This window comes from Echiichthys vipera (assembly GCF_963691815.1).
Source record: "Echiichthys vipera genome assembly, chromosome: 20".
Lineage (NCBI taxonomy): Eukaryota > Metazoa > Chordata > Actinopteri > Perciformes > Trachinidae > Echiichthys > Echiichthys vipera.
The window spans coordinates 829,173-848,491 of record NC_139845.1 but is presented as its reverse complement, the minus strand read 5'-3'; the positions used below and the strand labels follow the sequence as shown (position 1 = coordinate 848,491).

The 19,319-nt window shown below is 43.1% G+C and overlaps 1 protein-coding gene across 1 annotated transcript; it reads right to left on the bottom strand.

Moving 5' to 3' along the window:
* Window positions 1-3,323: 3,323 nt before the first annotated feature.
* xpot (exportin, tRNA (nuclear export receptor for tRNAs)) lies at window positions 3,324-18,618 on the bottom strand. The gene is made up of 25 exons (XM_083935124.1): window positions 18,491-18,618; window positions 15,364-15,514; window positions 14,400-14,482; window positions 14,250-14,306; window positions 14,067-14,136; window positions 12,588-12,806; window positions 12,321-12,505; window positions 11,636-11,804; window positions 11,298-11,534; window positions 10,441-10,479; window positions 10,296-10,358; window positions 9,092-9,216; window positions 8,313-8,457; window positions 7,111-7,230; window positions 6,942-7,036; window positions 6,690-6,759; window positions 6,374-6,612; window positions 5,616-5,901; window positions 5,339-5,528; window positions 5,036-5,152; window positions 4,795-4,910; window positions 4,650-4,697; window positions 4,474-4,545; window positions 4,221-4,277; window positions 3,324-3,861 (listed from the first exon to the last, which is right to left on the bottom strand). Exons 2-25 carry the CDS (start codon window positions 15,448-15,450, stop codon window positions 3,835-3,837), a joined length of 2,916 nt encoding a protein of 971 aa, XP_083791250.1. The 5' UTR covers window positions 15,451-15,514; window positions 18,491-18,618; the 3' UTR covers window positions 3,324-3,834.
* Between the last annotated feature and the right edge of the window lie 701 nt (window positions 18,619-19,319).

Genomic DNA, 19,319 nt, shown 5'->3' with positions numbered 1-19,319 from the left:
AGGACGTGGTTAGCCTAGCTTAGCACGCAATAGTTCCAGTCCATGGTTAAGTTGTGGTTAGCCTAGCTTAGCAGGCAATAGTTCCAGTTCATAGTAAGGATGTGGTTAGCCTAGCTTAGCACACAATAGTTCCAGTCCAAAATCAGGACATGGTTAGCCTAGCTTGGCACAGAAAAGTTCCAGTCCATAGTTAGGTTGTGGTTAGCCTAGCTTAGCACGCAATAGTTCCAGTCCACAGTTAGAACATGGTTAGCCTAGCTTAGCACACAATAGTTTGAGTCCATAGTTAAGTTGTGGTTAGCCTAGCTTAGCACAGAATAGTGTCAGTCCACAGCCAGGATGTGGTTAGCCTAGCTTAGCATGCAATAGTGTTATATCAATCAGTGCACTGTTAAACGTTGGACAGAGATATGCTAGCAGTTTGCCTTCACTTGCAGTCTTTATGCTAAGCTACGCTAACCCTGAACATACAGACGCTGTGAAAATAAACTTCTCAAGATGCCGAACTATTCCTTAAACAACGCTAGCTCTTTATGCTAAGCTAGGCTAAGCTAAGCTAGTGTCTGTACTGGAGCACAGAGATAAAAACGCTGACGTCATTTTTGTAACTTTAACTTTTTATCAGTTTCACTAAAGTTCGTTTATTAAAGTTTTTAAATCAAAACTTTATAAAAAGTTTCCTAAAGATCAAAGTTGAAACGTTGAGTTTGGAGAAAAAAGGTTAATTTAAATATTTAAATCAGATTAAAGTTTAATTATTAATATTTAAATTTTTCTCGTCGACAAAAACAAACGTTGATTCATCCGACGCTGAAAAAAGTCCCAAACAAACGAACGAAAGATTTTCTGCTTTTTATTCAATTTAAACTCAAATTTTACAGCTTTTTCAGGAAAAAACGGAGAAACTGAAATTTAGTGAATCTTTTAAACTCGATTTGTTTTGTTTTTACATTTTCAGGCAAAAATCTGAAGAAATTTAAAACTTTGAATCAGATTAAAAAAGAAAAACGCTGAAAATTAAAGAAGAATTTGAACAAAAGTGAAAGAACGAAAACGTCGTTTCCAGAATCAAATTAATTATTAATGAATTAAAAGAATTAATAAATGTTCACAAACTCAAGCTGCTTCTGTACAAAACTGTTTTTACATGAATGAGGCGTTTAAGTACGGAAGCTCATCAAGGCCAAAAAGAACCAGACAAAATAAAAATACTCAGAAATAAATGTGTTTTTTTTTTGGTCGTTTTAAGTTTTTAAGAGTTTGGAGATTTTTCAGACGCTGAATTTACTTTTTTTTTCACAATTTAAAATATTTTTAGAAATTTAATGAGAAAAAAAACTTTCACTTTAAGTCACAAATGTTTGTTTAAATCATTTTTATAAGTCAAAAATACTTTGAAAATAATTTTTAGTTGAAGCTCAATAACTTTTTTTTACTCATTCAATCAAAGGAACAGCTGATTTTATTCTGAAGGATCAGCTGATTTTATTCTGAAGGATCAAAGGAACAGCTGATTTTATTCTGAAGGATCAAAGGAACAGCTGATTTTATTCTGAAGGATCAGAGGAACAGCTGATTTTATTCTGAAGGATCAAAGGAACAGCTGATTTTATTCTGAAGGATCAGAGGAACAGCTGATTTTATTCTGAAGGATCAGAGGAACAGCTGATTTTATTCTGAAGGATCAAAGGAACAGCTGATTTTATTCTGGAGGATCAAAGGAACAGCTGATTTTATTCTGAAGGATCAGCTGATTTTATTCTGAAGGGTCAAAGGACCAGCTGATTTTATTCTGAAGGGTCAAAGGAACAGCTGATTTTATTCTGAAGGATCAAAGGAACAGCTGATTTTATTCTGAAGGGTCAAAGGAACAGCTGATTTTATTCTGAAGGATCAAAGAAACAGCTGATTTTATTCTGAAGGATCAAAGGAACAGCTGATTTTATTTTGAAAAATCAAAGGAACAGCTGATTTTATTCTGAAGGAACAGCTGATTTTATTCTGAAGGAACAGCTGATTTTATTCTGAAGGATCAAAGGAACAGCTGATTTTATTCTGAAGGATCAAAGAAACAGCTGATTTTATTCTGAAGGGTCAAAGGAACAGCTCTTATTCTGAAGGAACAGCTGATTTTATAAAATAAAAGTCACAATTAGACTTTAAATTATTTTATTATTGAACTCAAAAAAATCATTTTTACCTCCTGAGTATTTTAATCTTCTGTCTTGTGGCACTGATGAGCCTCCATACAAGGGTAAAAAACTAAAGCTAGAACTTTATTTACACTTTTTAACACTTTTTAACTTTTATTTACATTTGTTTGTTTTTTTCCTCCTGAAAAAAAACTTTTGTTTGTTTTGAAACGAGTGAATTTAAGTTTAAAGATGTTTTTTTTTTAATAATAAAGAAACTTTTTTTCCTTCAAACTTAAAAATCAAAAACATTTAAAACAAAAACAAAATCGACGCCACAAATTTAATATAAATTACATATTTCAGCCTTTTGTTCGTCCGTTCTGTGACGACGACACAAAAACAACAAAACAACAAAAACACAAAGACGCTGAATCAGCGCTGAAATGTTTCTATGGAAGCCCAAAAACGCCAACGCAAGAAAATAAAACTTTGATCCTGAAACTCGTCACAAAACAAAAACACTCTAAATATTTAATTGATGTCTCAAAATATTAAAGCAAATTGTTTGAGATACTTATTTTATTTTTTAAAATATGAACTAAAATGTTTTAAATTATATTTTGTTAGTGTCTCAGAATATTAAAGAAATTTTCTCAAACTTGTAAATAATTAAAATAATGAATTAAACTCAAACTCAAAATACTTTCCAGTCATTTTTCTCGATGTTAACAAACTTAAAATTTTACTTTTATTTTGAAATATCAACTTATTGCTGAGACGACTTGCTTTTTTATTTTTTATTATTTATATATTACGAGTTAACATTTTAACTAATTATGTAAAATATTTACTCATAATTTGAGACATTAACTAAATATTAATTCATAATGTTGAGATTAAATAATAAATTCTCAAAATAAAGTTAATATTTTAACTAATTATTTAAAATATAACTTTTATTTTTGAGATATTAACTAAATATTGAATCCTCAAAATTATGAATTAATATTTTAAATAATTAGTTAAAGTCTCAAAATGGAAAATATTTAGAAATAATGAATTAAACTCAACCTTTTCAACACTTTGTCATTTTCAAAAATATTATTTTGAAATTTGAACTCAGATTTTCCGATATTAACGAACTTAAATTATTTACTTTTATTTTGAAATAACATTTTATTTCTGAGACATCAACGACAAACGATAATTATTTAAAATATTAACTTTTTATTTTGAGATATTAAATTAATATTTAATCTCTCAAAATTATAAAAGTAAATATTTTAAATATGAACTCTTATTTTGAAAGTTTCTCGTAAAACAACTTAAAGGATCTTTTTTAATTATAATCCGTTTGGCACACTCGGGCTTCCGTATTTGTGGCGTTCAGGTGTTTACAGGAAAGTTACCGGATGTTCCCGGGCAGACGGCGGCGGCGGCGTCCTCTCTGGTTCCTTATAAAAGCCGCTGCGCTCGCCGCCCCAGGACGCCTCCACGCCTGCGGGCTGAGCCCCCGCGGTCGGCGTGGACGGCTCGTCTGGTCGGCGCCCGTCCCCCGCTTGCGTCGCGCAGACTTCATCGCGTTTCACTCTTTAAGTGCAAAAGCAGCTCCTATGCTAAGGTCCTTATTTTGAAGGGGTCAGTGGCGAGTACGACCACTTCCTGTGAAGTGTCCAACGTGAACTTCCTGTTTGAGTTGCTACAGTTTGGCTCGCTGGAAGAACGCCTGCGGAGACGGAGAGAGGCGTCAGAACGGCGAGGAGGCAAGACTACGGAGGCCCCGAGGGGACAAAACTCAACAAATAAAAACATTAAATATTTAATAAAAACTATTTAAAAAAATAATAATTATGTGATTTAATTTTTAACCGTCACATTAAATAAGAAAAAATATATAAATATTACATTAATTATAAAAATATTAATAAAAATAATAAAAAACAATAATTGTGACAATCATTTTGTTTATTTATTTAAACATTAACCAAATAAATAACATCATAATATATTTAGTTTTGGCCCTTCACAGCCTCCGTAGGGAACAACAGTTTGTGTATTTATAGATTTTAATAAATTAATTTTTACCTTAATGTAGTTTTTCAGGACTTTGACGTCCGGCTGCTGAAGAACCTGACAAAGCTCCTGAAACACAAAGTTTCAAAACATCATAAAAATAAAATTATAAAAATAAAACATTTTAATGAAGCAAAGTGATGGAAATGAACATTAAGCTTCGTTGGCAGAAGGAAACTGGAGCTGAGGAGCACATCCGGTGCCCTTTCAAAATAAGAGAACAGACCCCAGAGTTCATAAACGTCCCCGTCGTCGCGTCTCTCACCTGTGAGATTTGCGGGGACACCTGCAGCGACGGCAAATACTCCTGCTGCAGGAACTGGATGAACTCCGGCCCCTGACAGGAAACGCACGCGTCAACAACAGGAAACAGGAAACAGGAAACAGCAAACAGGAAACAGGAAGCAGCTGAGGAACATTTCAACATTAACCAGTTTTTACCCGTTTGAGATGAATCATCTTCAGCGTGAGCGCGCACTCCGACAGCGTCTGCAACACAAGAGAAGTTTGTTTGTTTTTGTTTGTTGACTCTGCTGCAGACGCCTGATGTTTGTTTGTTTGTTTGTTTACTGCTGCAGACACTCACCAGCACCGTCTGAGCGTCCGAGAGGTCGAAGGTCGGTTTGAGCGGAGCGAGGAAACACGCGGGGACGATGTGTTTGTAGATGAAGTCGGGGAAACCGACCATTCCGTCTTTACCTCCTGCAGGGGGGGCAGTGTCAACACAAACAAAGTAAATACCAACAATAAACAAAGAAACAAAATGTCAACAATAAACAAACATGTAAACAAACACAAACATGTAAACAAACACAGCGGCGTCTCACCCCACAGCTCCACCAGCTTTGAGAGGACGATGAAACAGGTTTTCTGGGCGATGGGGTCGGGGAAATCCACGGCGCCCTGAATGATGGTGAAGACGACGCGCTCGATGTTTTCGGCTCCTGAAAACAACAACAACAACATTATTATTACATCATCAGAGAGCACCTCAGCTGAGCTTCAGCGCCCGCCATCTAACAAGGCTCACCCTGACCTCTACGATAACAGCAACAATAATAAAACAACAATAATAGTCGTAGCGGTCAGGTGGACGGCGGGGGGGGGGGGGGGGGCGGGGGTGCGCTCACCCTGGGTGGCCATCACCTCGTTCATCCCGCTGCCCGTCACCGTCTGGATGAAGGTGAAGTAGCTCCTCCGCAGCATCTGCTTCTCCAGAGCGGCCGCCTGGTCGTTGTCCTCCGCGGGTCGGCCCAGCACCTCGAAGATGGCGAGCACCAGCGGCATGAACACCTGCTGCAGGAAGGGGGACACCTGCCGCTGCCGTGGCGACGGGAGAAAAGGCGCGTTAGTCACCCCGCAGCCTCAGAGACGCTAATCAGACGAGAGGCGCTCACGCCGGCGTACCTTGAACTTGGCGGTGATCTGGCTGATGAGCGGGATGAACTCCTGCAGGTCTTTGGCCTCGCAGTCCTTCAGCATGTGCTCGGAGGCGGCGGGCACGAAGGGCAGCACCTCCTCCTCCATGCAGATGATCATGCGGTGCAGGAAGGAGCGCACGGAGCTGCGCAGAGGCCCCCGCTGCACGGGGCAGCTGAGCGCGGGCAGGAACGTCTGCAGGCAGTCTCTGTACACCTCCGTGCAGCCGCACTGCTTCACCGTCTGCTTGTTGCTGAACGCTTTGCTCGTCCGACTGCAGAGGAGAGACGGAGAGATGAGAGGGAGGGAGAGATGAGAGACGGAGAGATGAGAGACGGAGAGATGAGAGAGGGAGGGAGAGAAAGAGAGAGGGGGAGAGAGAGAGAGAGGGAGAGATGAGAAGAGAGAGGGACGGAGAGAGACGAGAGAGGGAGGGAGGGAGAGAGGGATGAGAGGGTGAGAGAGGGAGGGAGAGAAAGAGAGAGAAGGGGAGAAAGAGAGGGAGGGATAGAGAAAGAAAGAGGGGGAGAGAAAGAGAGGGAAGGGGAGAAAGAGGGAGGGATGGAGGGAGAGAAAGAAAGAGGAGGAGAGAGAGAGGGAGAGAAAGAGAGAGGGGGGGAGAGAGAGAGAGACGCAGAAACCTCTTGGTAGAAAGTCGTTCCACCAGAGTTGGAGAATTTAAATTCACGTGAACAAACAACTTTAAAACCGTCTCGTTCTGAACGCGTTTAAACGCCGGCGGTCACCTGGCGAAGCCGACAGCGTGGCTCAGGCAGTCGGCGAGGGCGGCCTGCCTCTCCTCCTCCGTCTCCTGCGACAGTTTGGCGAGCAGCAGGCGGAAGGCGTCCATCAGCGGCAGCAGCAGGCTCCTCATCAGCGCCTGCTTCCTCTCCGCGGGACACTCGGCGTTCACGATCAGCACGCCCGCTGTCTCGAACATGAACAGCTGGTCGTCGCTGGTCAGCAGCGCCAGGAAGCCGTTTTCCTGCACAGACAGAGTTACGTTCAGCGAGCGCGGACAGACGGCGGCGCCCTTTGTTGATGTGGCGTGTTGAGACTCACGGGAGGAGCGAGCTCCAGCAGGTCCTGGATCCGCGTCAGGATGTCCTCGATGAACGCGCTCATGTGTTTGCTGAAACAGAACATCACAAAAAGATGCAAAATTACTAAAAATAGATGCAAAACCAGCACAAAAAGATGCAAAATGACTAAAAATAGATGCAAAACCAGCACAAAAAGATGCAAAATGACTAAAAATAGATGCAAAACCACAACAAAAAGATGCAAAATGACTAAAAACAGATGCAAACTCACTGCAGAGTCTTGATGAACCTGGAGAACAGGTAGGCCACTCTGCTGCGGACCTTTGGGCTGTTGTGTCTCAGTCCTCTTTGGTCCAGAAACGCCATCTGACAGCGAACACAGCACGGGTCAGCGAACACGTCACGGCGTCAGGTATTTCTGTAAAGCGGCGCTCACTCACCAGCACGTTGGGGATGTGTTGAGGCTCCACGAGGAAGAACTTATCGTATCGAACGACCGTCTCGAAAAACTCCAGAGACACGGAGCTGTGCTGGTAGCTGCTGACGCCGCACGACACCAGCTGAGCGTCCACGGAGAAAACAGACACACACACACACACACGTTTGTTTACACAGCACAGACTTACATATTAACCACACACATAACACCGCCTCCTCCAACCCGGTCCACTGCAGGGCGGCCTGCTGTCGGACCACACACGGCGAGCGGTTTGAAGCCCGTCACTCGCTCATCGCACAGAACAGACACGTCTCTATTTTATGAAGTGGATCGACTCACACACGAGTTTCCTCCTGCTGTTTATGTTTAATATGAACTGTTTCTACACTGACTGATCAGTCTGTGTCACCTGCTGCCGCCCTCGCTGCGCTGGGCCGAGAAATTAAGTCAATAAATCAGTTCAACACTTCTGATTTCTTCCCATAGATCCGACATGAGAACTATCTTGGTTTGATGTTTGTTTTGGTGTCACTCGGCTCGGGAGCTCGTCACATACGGAGACTGTGACTGGCTGCAGGAGCTCGTGTGTTACGTGTTTGTGTTTGTGTTATGGTGCTGACGGCACTTTCTTCTTACATATTGTTCCTGTCTAATCTGTCCCTCTGTTGCTGTTTAGCCTCTTACATATTTAAATGGCGAGACATCTGAAAGAACACGTGCGACTAGACGCAAAAGTCAGTCGCACACTCACAAATTTGGTCGCAAAATGTGTCCATTTGGTCTCAGTCTGCAGCCCTGATCTGTCAGCCCTCGCAAAGACTTCTCACATCTTGAAGAAAACTCTCCGTCCGTGTTCAGTGTGACGTAACACCCTTTCAAAATAAGATTTCTGGGTCCAAACAAAACCGAACCAACTTCTGAACACGTGAACAATCAGGATCAGCTCTTTGCTCAGTTTGACTCGTTTTATCCAGAAGAAAGAGGTCAAAGGTCAATTATGAAGTTTTTAAAAACTCAGATCTGTTCAAACGAACGGGGAACCACGAGGCTCGGACAGGAAGTCTTATTTTGAAAGGGTGTTACGTCACGACTGAACAGGATAGACACAAAGTAGTCCCTGTCAGTCAAACGGGATTCAAACCTTTTTAATACTGTACCAGTTATATTTATATCGTGGGCGTAAGAGCAGAGGAAAGAACTGACCGTCCTCATCATGTCCTGCAGGGCGCTCGTCTTCGCCGTGTCCCCGGAGAAGTGGGCGCCGTGAGACGCCGGCAGAGCCTCGCCCAGCATGTACAGCAGCCTGACGGCCACCTCCACCTCCATGAACGGAGCCGTCTGCCAACTCCTGAGGAACCACAGAGGAAGAGTCAGAGCGGCTCCAACAACACCGCAGCGCTGAACACCGATCGAGGACGGACGGGCCCGTGTCCACACGTTTCTATGACGACGACATTACTGTTAGCTAGGTGGCTGCAAAGCTAATGCAGAGCCAAATTACTCTCTTTTTATTTCTATTGTGATCGTTTCCTGCGCACGCTCGTGCTTGTACACGTGCAAACGTGCTTTACTAAAGCCCACCTCTCCCAAACGGGCCGTGGACGGCAAGCGTGCCGCTCCTAGACGTGGTGCGGTTGCACTCACACTGGTCAAAGGAACCAGACTTTAGCCGTGACACGTGCTGGGGCACGGGACGGAGGCACAGTGGGATGATTTTACGCCAGAGTTTTGCTTTATGCTGATTCATTTCTCCATGTGGAGACAGACTTTTACACGACCGAATCATTAAACTGTCTGATTAAACACCAACACGCCGTGAAAAGAACATTAAGGCGATCTGCTCCACCATGATTAAAACTCTTTTGTAAAAGTTCACTGGTTTCCAACTCGAAGAGGCCGCACAAAAGAGACGGTAGGCGCTTAGAAACAAAACGCCGCGTGGACACAGACCCTGCAGGTGATAAAAGACAGCGTGCTCTCACTGCATGGTGTTGGTGAAGACTCTGCGGACGGCCTCCAGCAGCAGCTCCGGAGACACCTGAGCCAGACGGTCCAGCAGCATCTTCAGCTGCTTCCTGTACTCCACGAACATCGCCTCGTCTTCACCCTGACGGACAAAACACAACGTCTGCTGCGCGCTCTCACACTGGGAAACTTTTCTACGTAGAAACGCGGATGATGCTAACTTTGCTGTGGTTGAGAAGTTTCAGAGTTTAGGAAAAAGGAGCTTTGTTGGAGAAAAGTCAGACAGGAAGTTGTTCTACGTGCTAAGTTGTTAGCATCGCTCTGATTCGTCAGAATTAGAAGAATGAAGAATGAAGAATTACTTTATTTTTATCCCACACGGGGAAATTCAATTTTCACTCTTATTATCATACATGTTACACACACAGGCCCGAAAAATACACACATGCACAACCAGGACCTATACATGCAATTGAGGAGAGATGTTAGAGCGAGGGGGCTGCCAGTGACCAGCGCCCCGAGCAGTTGGGGGTTCGGTGCCTTGCTCAACAGCACCTCGGCAGTGCCCAGGAGATGAACTGGCACCTCTCCAGCCACCAGTACACGCTCCATATATGGTCCACACAGGGACTTGAACCAGCGACCCTACGGTTCCCAGCCAAGTCACCTATGGACTGAGCTACTGTCGCCCCTAAAAAGCTGTTTCTTGTCGTCCTCACCTACGGGAGTCTCCATCTTGTCAGACTTTGACTCCGCCTCATTTCCTCTGACCAAAAAAGGGCATGTATGTGACGTTGGGGGGAGGGGCGTACGTCTGTTTGGCTGACGGATACTGGGTTGGAGCTAGGCTAACAGAACATGCTGCTATAAAAATGGAAGTTGGAGTCATTTTTTAGAAATTTTTGTAACAGGATCAGGAGTTTTTAGAGGGTAGAGACTCACGTCAGATTAGCATCTTGTGTCTGTCACCATGAGTTGAATCCAGCCTGCTATCAATGACACAGTGTGGCTATTTAATTAGCATAAAAGAGCTAACGCTAACACGGCGTGCTCCTAAACCATCTGTTGGTTCAGTCGATGGAAGCACAAACCATCTTGGATGGAAGTAATCGGAGTTAGCATGCTAATGATGCTAATCCTGAAGACTAGCCTCTGAGGAGAAGTGAGGGCCAGAGGCTAGCTGTCACTCAAGAGGCCACGACCCTAATTATTAAAAGGTACCTCGTTTTCAAAGTTGTACTCGTCGTCGTACGTCAGTTTCTTCATGACGGCGAGCATGATGGCCTGCAGAGAAAATACATATTTTAAACCTTTAAAAATAGACGATTGTGTGTTTGACAGCTTCGTTTTTTAATCACCGACTCACCTCGATGTTCGCTTTCTGCTGGTCGGTCAGCTGAGGAAGCTGGAAGAGAAAACACAGGAGATATTGAGTCAAAGTGCTTCTTCACCCTGATGAAGAACCGACAAACTGATCATTTAACTACAGACTGTTAAATTTGCACGGACCCTACACTGTGCCTTGGATCGTTCCACCCACATGGAATAAACTACAGTAATATTTCCAAAGCTCAATCTGAGAAGACTAATGAAATTCATTCTGCTAACTTCATAAAGAACCAGGTCCAGGTCCAAGCGTGTGAACTGTGTTTCCTCAGGAGGGGGTCTGGAGTCTCCCTTAGAGAGAGGGGGAGAAGTTCAGCATCCGTGAGGAACTCTGAGTAGAGCCGCTGCTCCTTTGTGTTGAAAGGAGCCAGTTGAGGTGGTTCAGGATCATCTGGTCTGGATGAACCCTGGGCGCCTCCCTAGGGAGGTGCTCCAGGCACGTCCAGCTGAAGGGCCTCGTACTCGTACACGTGCAAACGTGCTTTACAAAAGCCCACCTCTCCCAAATGGGCCCTGGCCGCCTAGACGCAGTACGGTTGCACTCACACTGGTCAAAGGAACTAGACTTTAGCTGTGAAACGTGCTGGGGCACGGTACAGAGGAACAGTGTGAGTGCGCCCTAAAAGACATATCAGAGAAAAAGACACTGGATTTCACCAATTTGGCTGAAAATAAAAGTTCTTACCAAAATTTTTGCCACAAGCTGAAACTGAAACCTAAATGAAAACCAAATCTAAAAAAACTGGAGTAAAATGTTCTTTTTGGCCCTGGGGAGGCAGAAGAGTTAAACCGGACCCTAAAGAGGAGGAAGAGGCGGCTCCGCCCGGATCTGCTCACCTGTTTGAGGACGTGCAGGTATTCGTAGCAGAAGCCGACGATGTTGGCCGAGATGTCGTCATCTTCGTGCACCAGCAGCTGCAGCAGCAGCGGCACTTTGGTCTCCACGGCCTGCAGCGTCTCCGCCGCGTCCTTCACGTTGCCGCTCTTGGCCAGTTTGGTCCAGCTGAGCACCAGACTCTGACCCATCCCGTTCACCAGCCGGGAGAACTTGGCCAGGAAGTCCACATCCTCCTCCTGACGGGGACAGGAAGTGAGAAAGCCATCCAGGAAGTGAGGGGGAGCAGCAGAAGCGTGTGAACATAAACATAAGTAAAGAGCGGAGGGCGAGGTCGGACCTGGTCCACGTTGAAGAAGCCTGCAGACTGCAGGACCTGGCACAGAGACTCCACCAGCTTGGTTTTATCCACGGGGTCCATCCCTTTGTTGATGATTTCAAACAGGCAGTCGCAGGCCTCCTCTCGGAGCTCCTCCACAGACATCTGACTCAGCAGCAGGTTCACAAACCTGAAGACACAAATCACCACGACGCTCAGGATCGACGAGGCGGAGCATCCTCGTTTAAACACGGTCAGCAAAACACAAACGAATCCTGTGACGATTACGATGACGACGAACTCTTTACACAACACTGGTGCAAAACCTACTTTTATTTAAACTTTCTGCAACTTTCTTTACATGAGAATGAACTTTATTCACACAACTTTGGTTCAAAACTTCCTTAATGCAGGTTGCTTTACACAAATTTATTGCAAAAATTTCAGATTTCAAAGTGGCTTTGATGCAGGATTTACTTTTTTAAACTTTCTTGATGCTATAAATGCGATATATTTTTTGTGCTTTGTTACATCTCTATTGGACGAATGCAGAAAAATCCCTTTTCTAAACTGTTCACTTATGTTTTATGGGTTTATTGTTATTTCCCTTTAATCAGGGAGAAAACCACTTGAACTAAACTCTCTGCCGTGTCCGTTTCTCGCGGCTAATTCACGTGTTTATAAGGTTTAGGTGGAGGCGACTGACCGGTCGTTGGCGATGAGGTTGAGGTCGATCCAGGACACGAAGGCTCCCACCACCTCCAGACACTGACAGGTGAGTTCTGGGTGGGACTGCTGGTACGTCTGCAGGATCTGGAACCAGGACTCCACCAGGTTGGGGATGCACTGCTCCCTCATGGTGTCTTTGATCAAAGTGTTTCTACGCGTCGCCTGAAGGAAAAAGATTCAACACGATTAACCAGAAGAGCCTCTGAGCTCGAGTCGCAACATCGAACCAAAGAGCGCTTCTTACGTCGGGCGAGTGGAGGATGTCTCTGTCCACCACCTCGGCGTCGATGGCCATGAGGGTCCTCAGGTAGACGTCGACGCCGTGAGGGTTCAGACCCACCAGGGACAGGATGTCGAAGAAGAACTTGGGCCACAGGGTGAGATACTCCATGATGAAGGTGAGGGCGAACACCTGCGCCGCCTTGTTCCTGATGAACGGCTTCTCTGGCTGAGCGTTCATCAGCTGCAGTCAACGAGAGGGGACCGGAAACACGTCAGCGGCCGGCACCAGACTCAGAGACATGTTTATGATAATGACGATGCTTCAAACGCAGCTTTAAAAACCCCTCAGCCCCCAAAATACAGCCAACCCCCCCTTTGTTATCTTGAGTCATGGTCGGGGCCGTGAAGCATCACTTTAGGGTTTAAAGCAGTTCTTCCCTTTCTGTCATTTTGACTCTTAAAATGCTCCTGAGAAGCGTACGACACTTAAATGTCAAAGAAATCCACCAGGTGCTGAAACTCATCAATATTCAGTTCTCATATATTTTTTATAAAAGTCTGACCAATCATTTATTTTCAAATTTCAGCAAAAGGACTAAAAAAAGATATAAAAGGACTAAAAATAGCAAAAAAACGACTAAGAATAAATGTGAAATGACTAAATACAAAAGATGAGTAAAAAAGAAGAATGACTTAATCTGTGTTCTGTGAGAGAGAGAAAGGAACAGCGAGGAACTGCTGCGTCCAGAGGCGAGACACCCTTGAACACGGGCGGTGGTTTCTAGTGCTGGAGGAGGCTGATGCAGCTTCATCCGGAGCTAAAAACGAGGTGAGATGGTGGAGGAGTTTCTGCTGCACAGGAACTTTTACTTTGATTCTAGAACGCAGCATCCAGACGCTATCAGTTAGCATCCAGACGCTATCAGTTAGCACGGACTATAGCATCTGTGCCAGGAAGGTTAGCGTCAGTGTAAACAAACCGCAGGTTCACTTTCTCATCGCACGCGTCAGAAGAGGAGGGAGCGTCGAGGTCTGGACTTTGGAGCGAGGAGGAGTTGATCATGTTTCATTTTTAGTTAAGTGCTGTGAGACATGAGCCTCCTGAGTCCGTCCCGATCTCTGAGCTCTGTTGTATTTTACTCGCAGATCAGATGGAGAAGTTTCACCAGTTTAAACCAATCATGTTGGTTTTAAGGTGGATTTAAGTGACGAAACGCACGTAAACCCGACCCGTATGTTGGTGATAGACAGATGGTTTATCCAATCAGAAACCAGCATCTCCCCCTTCACAAAGATCGTTAAACCAGAGTTCAGATGGAAATGCAGAGACCATGAGAACCAGGAGACTCAACCATCTGGAGGCGTGCGGTTGGTGAGAAATGCCAGAAGTGAAAGAACTGCTTTAATTTTATTCTAAAGTACAGAAACAAGATGTTTGTGCCACGTTTCTCTCTGAAGAGCAGAGCAGCAGGAAGTGGACTGGAACGACGGTGTGCGGTACCTGACACTGGAGCCACTTCATCAGCGTCTCTCTGATGAGCTGCTGCTGGACGGCGCTCAGACCGGCGTGCCTGCAACACAAACACAGAGTTCACAGGCTGAGGTGAAACAAATCCTCCTTTCTGCAGGTTCATGTGAAAGATCAGAGCCTCCTCCTCCTCTTCCTCCTGCTCCTCCTCCTCACCTGAACTTTATCTGATGCTCCAGCACTTGGAAGCAGAAGAACTTCACGTGGTCGTCACTGAAACAGAGCAAACGTGTTCAGATGTTCAGACACAGGTCAGAGCAGCGGAGGGGGGAGGGTCTTAATGAAAGCTGCGAGGCGGACACTCACTTGTAGATCCCTTTAGCGAGCGCTTCTGCACAAACCTCCCAGGCGTCCTGAGACTCCTTCAGCTGCTCGAAGTACGCCATGGCCTGGACAGACAGACACGGCAGTCAGGACACACAGCATGGGACCGTACAAGCTCTAATCCTGCTTAGTCACCAACAACCTCTCACCAGGGCGAATAATTCAGAAGCAAACGACACTGAACCGACTTCAGATCTGAATTAACAGAGTTTACGTCACTTTAGATCTACAATAAACAATTAATTTCATTATCGATTCAGTGATTGGTTGTTTCATTGATCGAGGAACATTTTTAACTTTTTTTTTTAGAGTTTATAGATAAAGACTCATCAATTAATTCATTCATTATTAATCTATGTCACGCAGCTCTCATTAAAATAGCATTTGCACAGAAAACGGAAACATTTGAATGAGAAGAAGAAGAAAAACTCATGTATCACCCCACCACCTTTGTCTCATCAAGGGCGCACTCACACTGTCCTTCCGTACCACGCCAAAAACAGGTTTCACGGCTAAAGTCTGGTTCCTTTGACCAGTGTGAGTGCAACCGTACCACGTCTAGGAGCGGCACGCTTGCCGTCCACGGCCCGTTTGGGAGAGGTGGGCTTTAGTAAAGCACGTTTGCATGTGCAATGAAAAATTACTTAAATCACTGCTGATTATTTTTGTTTTGATCGATAAACTGATGAGTCGAGTTATTGTCGGAGTTCTGCTTCAGTTTGTCCTCGAACAGAAACTTTAAAAGTTTAAATTAAGACTTTTATTGAGAAAAAAACGTATGTTCTCTCTGAAGCCGTGGATTAAAAGAAGCCACAACAACAACAACAACATATGTGTACGTCTGATCAGTGCGTTCTGCAGAAAATGTTGCTTAAAGGGTCAGAGGTGAGGCGTCCGCGGTCAGGTGACCCCTGGACTGTGACGGCGTGAGAGAGCGGCGTCCTACCCTCTGCCTGTAGCGGGCGTCGGCGTTGGGGTTGAGCCCCAGCAGCGCCTGCTCGTCCATGAGTGCAGCGACAGAGCGACAGGCCATCGGCGTGTTAGCTCTCCTCCTCTGGGTCGGTCCGCTCGGCTGCAGGCGGGCGGGCCTCGCTCATCTGGACACCACACGGACGACAGACGCGGCAGGAAGAGAAGCAGACGCAGAGGATTTTCAGACTAAAAGTCCAAGTATTTTCAGAGTAAAGTCGAAGTATTTTCACACTAAAAGTCGAAGTATTTTCAGACTAAAGTCGAAGTATTTTCAGACTAAAAGTCGAAGTATTTTCACACTAAAAGTCGAAGTATTTTCACACTAAAAGTCGAAGTATTTTCACACTAAAAGTCAAAGTATTTTCAGACTAAAAGTCAAAGTATTTTCAGACTAAAAGTCGAAGTATTTTCAGACTAAAGTCGAAGTATTTTCACACTAAAAGTCGAAGTATTTTCACACTAAAAGTCGAAGTATTTTCACACTAAAAGTCGATGTATTTTCAGACTAAAGTCGAAGTATTTTCACACTAAAAGTTGAAGTATTTTCACACTAAAAGTCGAAGTATTTTCAGACTAAAAGTCGAAGTATTTTCACACTAAAAGTCGAAGTATTTTCACACTAAAAGTCGAAGTATTTTCAGACTAAAGTCGAAGTATTTTCAGACTAAAAGTCGAAGTATTTTCACACTAAAAGTCGAAGTATTTTCACACTAAAAGTTGAAGTATTTTCAGACTAAAAGTCGAAGTATTTTCACACTAAAAGTCGAAGTATTTTCACACTAAAAGTCGAAGTATTTTCAGACTAAAAGTCGAAGTATTTTCAGACTAAAGTCGAAGTATTTTCACACTAAAAGTCGAAGTACTTTCAGACTAAAAGGCGAAGTATTTTCAGACTAAAAGTCGAAGTATTTTCAGAGTAAAAGTCAAAGTATTTTCACACTAAAAGTCGAAGTATTTTCACACTAAAAGTCGAGGTATTTTCACACTAAAAGTCGAGGTATTTTCACACTAAAAGTCGAGGTATTTTCAGACTAAAGTCGAAGTATTTTCACACTAAAAGTCGAAGTATTTTCAGACTAAAAGTCGAAGTATTTTCACACTAAAAGCTGAAGTATTTTCACACTAAAAGTCGAAGTATTTTCACACTAAAAGTCGAAGTATTTTCAGACTAAAAGTCGAAGTATTTTCACACTAAAAGTCGAAGTATTTTCACACTAAAAGTCGAAGTATTTTCAGACTAAAAGTCGAAGTATTTTCAGACTAAAAGTCAAAGTATTTTCAGACTAAAAGTCAAAGTATTTTCAGACTAAAAGTCGAAGTATTTTCAGACTAAAAGTCGAAGTATTTTCACACTAAAAGTCGAAGTATTTTCACACTAAAAGTTGAAGTATTTTCAGACTAAAAGTCGAAGTATTTTCACACTAAAAGTTGAAGTATTTTTCAGACTAAAAGTCGAAGTATTTTCAGACTAAAAGTCGAAGTATTTTCAGACTAAAAGTCGAAGTATTTTCAGAGTAAAAGTCAAAGTATTTTCACACTAAAAGTCGAAGTATTTTCACACTAAAAGTCGAGGTATTTTCACACTAAAAGTCGAGGTATTTTCACACTAAAAGTCGAGGTATTTTCAGACTAAAGTCGAAGTATTTTCACACTAAAAGTCGAAGTATTTTCAGACTAAAAGTCGAAGTATTTTCACACTAAAAGCTGAAGTATTTTCACACTAAAAGTCGAAGTATTTTCACACTAAAAGTCGAAGTATTTTCAGACTAACAGTTGAAGTATTTTCACACTAAAAGTTGAAGTATTTTCACACTAAAAGTCGAAGTATTTTCACACTAAAAGTCGAAGTATTTTCACACTAAAAGTTGAAGTATTTTCAGACTAAAAGTCGAAGTATTTTCAGACTAAAAGTCGAAGTATTTTCAGACTAAAAGTCGAAGTATTTCCAGACTAAAAGTCAAAGTATTTTCAGACTAAAAGTCGAAGTATTTTCAGACTAAAAGTCGAAGTATTTTCAGACTAAAAGTCAAAGTATTTTCAGACTAAAAGTCGAAGTATTTTCAGACTAAAAGTCAAAGTATTTTCAGACTAAAAGTCGAAGTATTTTCACACTAAAAGTCAAAGTATTTTCACACTAAAAGTCGAAGTATTTTCACACTAAAAGTCGAAGTATTTTCACACTAAAAGTCGAAGTATTTTCACACTAAAAGTCGAAGTATTTTCAGACTAAAAGTTGAAGTATTTTCACACTAAAAGTCGAAGTATTTTCAGACTAAAAGTCAAAGTATTTTCAGACTAAAAGTCGAAGTATTTTCACACTAAAAGTCGAAGTATTTTCAGACTAAAAGTCGTGACTGGAGGTGTATTAAGCCCTGATTTCCTGCACAAACACATCTTTACCTCAGGGAGGTTTTTAATGCTGGACTTTAACTCGCAGTGGAGTATTTCGGGCTTTCCCTGCAGTAAAGTATCTGACTCCTTTTCTCACACTGCTGATATTCAGTGAGTTCACTGTCTGCGTGACAAAAACACTGTTGACACCTAAATTCCTCTATTGTGACGAATCACCAGTGACAACATCCTGACAGCGACATGATGCAACTCAGCGTCAACACCTAAACCTCCAGGTCTCACTAATAGTGTCAATAACCTCAATAAAAACACTTATAATGAACATTTAAGGGGTTAAATGGAGGCATACGTGCCCTGTGGGGTGTGTGACGGTGGGACCACTCCTCACAAAGTTAACACCGCAGTGCTAACATGCTAACAACTTCACTCACACACAGAAGAGCTGACGGATGCTATCTCAAGCTAGCGTTAGCCGCTAGCTCCTGAGCTCGAGCTGTCGTTATTGTAATTTTAGCACTTTTAACAAACAATAAAACACCAGTCATCACCGGGGGAGGTTTATTAACTTTCACACTCATAATGGGGATATTTAAAAGCAGTTTAAATGTGTTTTATTGTGATTTTAACTCTTATTTATCATGTAACGGCTCAGTCAAACCGCCGCTGTGGAAGCCTCGCGACGCAGCCGTTAGCCGTTAATTATCGCGCTAAACATGATAAAAATAAACATGAATAACGGGGAAACTCACCTTATTAAAAACTTAACTCGTGTGTGTGTTTCACCCTCCGTCAGGTCACCGTGGAGCCGCAGAGAAGCATCCAGAAACCAGCCGCACGTCGGTCGGACTCACAGGAGCAGCGGTGCGGCGTGTCCACTCGGTTAACTTCCGGGGCGAACCGGAAGCGCTCCCCTGCGTGAAAAAATACAATTAAATATTAATTATTAAAAATAATATTTATTTATTTATTTATATTACAACCACTGTCATCTTATTCGTGGTATACTGCGCGTTATTTATTTTATCTATGGTTCTAATTGTGACGACTTTGCTATTTCTGAGCTAATGTAGCTGCTAATGTTAGCTGAAGTTAGCTTCCCATTCGCATTTAAGTGAGAGTTTCTCAGGCTCTAATTGTTGAAACTGATCCAAATGTTGCATAACGTGTGTGAAAGTGTCCTCTAGGAGCATAAACGTGTGCTAAAGTGTCCTCTAGGAGCATAAACAGTGTTAAAGTGTCCTCTAGGAGCATAAACGTGTGTTAAAGTGTCCTCTATGAGCCTAAACGTGTGTTAAAGGGTCCTCTAGGAGCATAAACGTGTGTTAAAGTGAAGGAGCATAAACGTGTGTTAAAGTGTCCTCTATGAGCATAAACGTGTGTTAAAGTGTCCTCTAGGAGCATAAACGTGTGTTAAAGTGTCCTCTAGGAGCCTAAACGTGTGTTAAAGGGTCCTCTAGGAGCATAAACGTGTGCTAAAGTGTCCTCTAGGAGCATAGACGTGTGTTAAAGTGTCCTCTAGGAGCATAAACGTGTGTTAGTGTCCTCTAGGAGCATAAACGTGTGTTAAAGTGTCCTCTA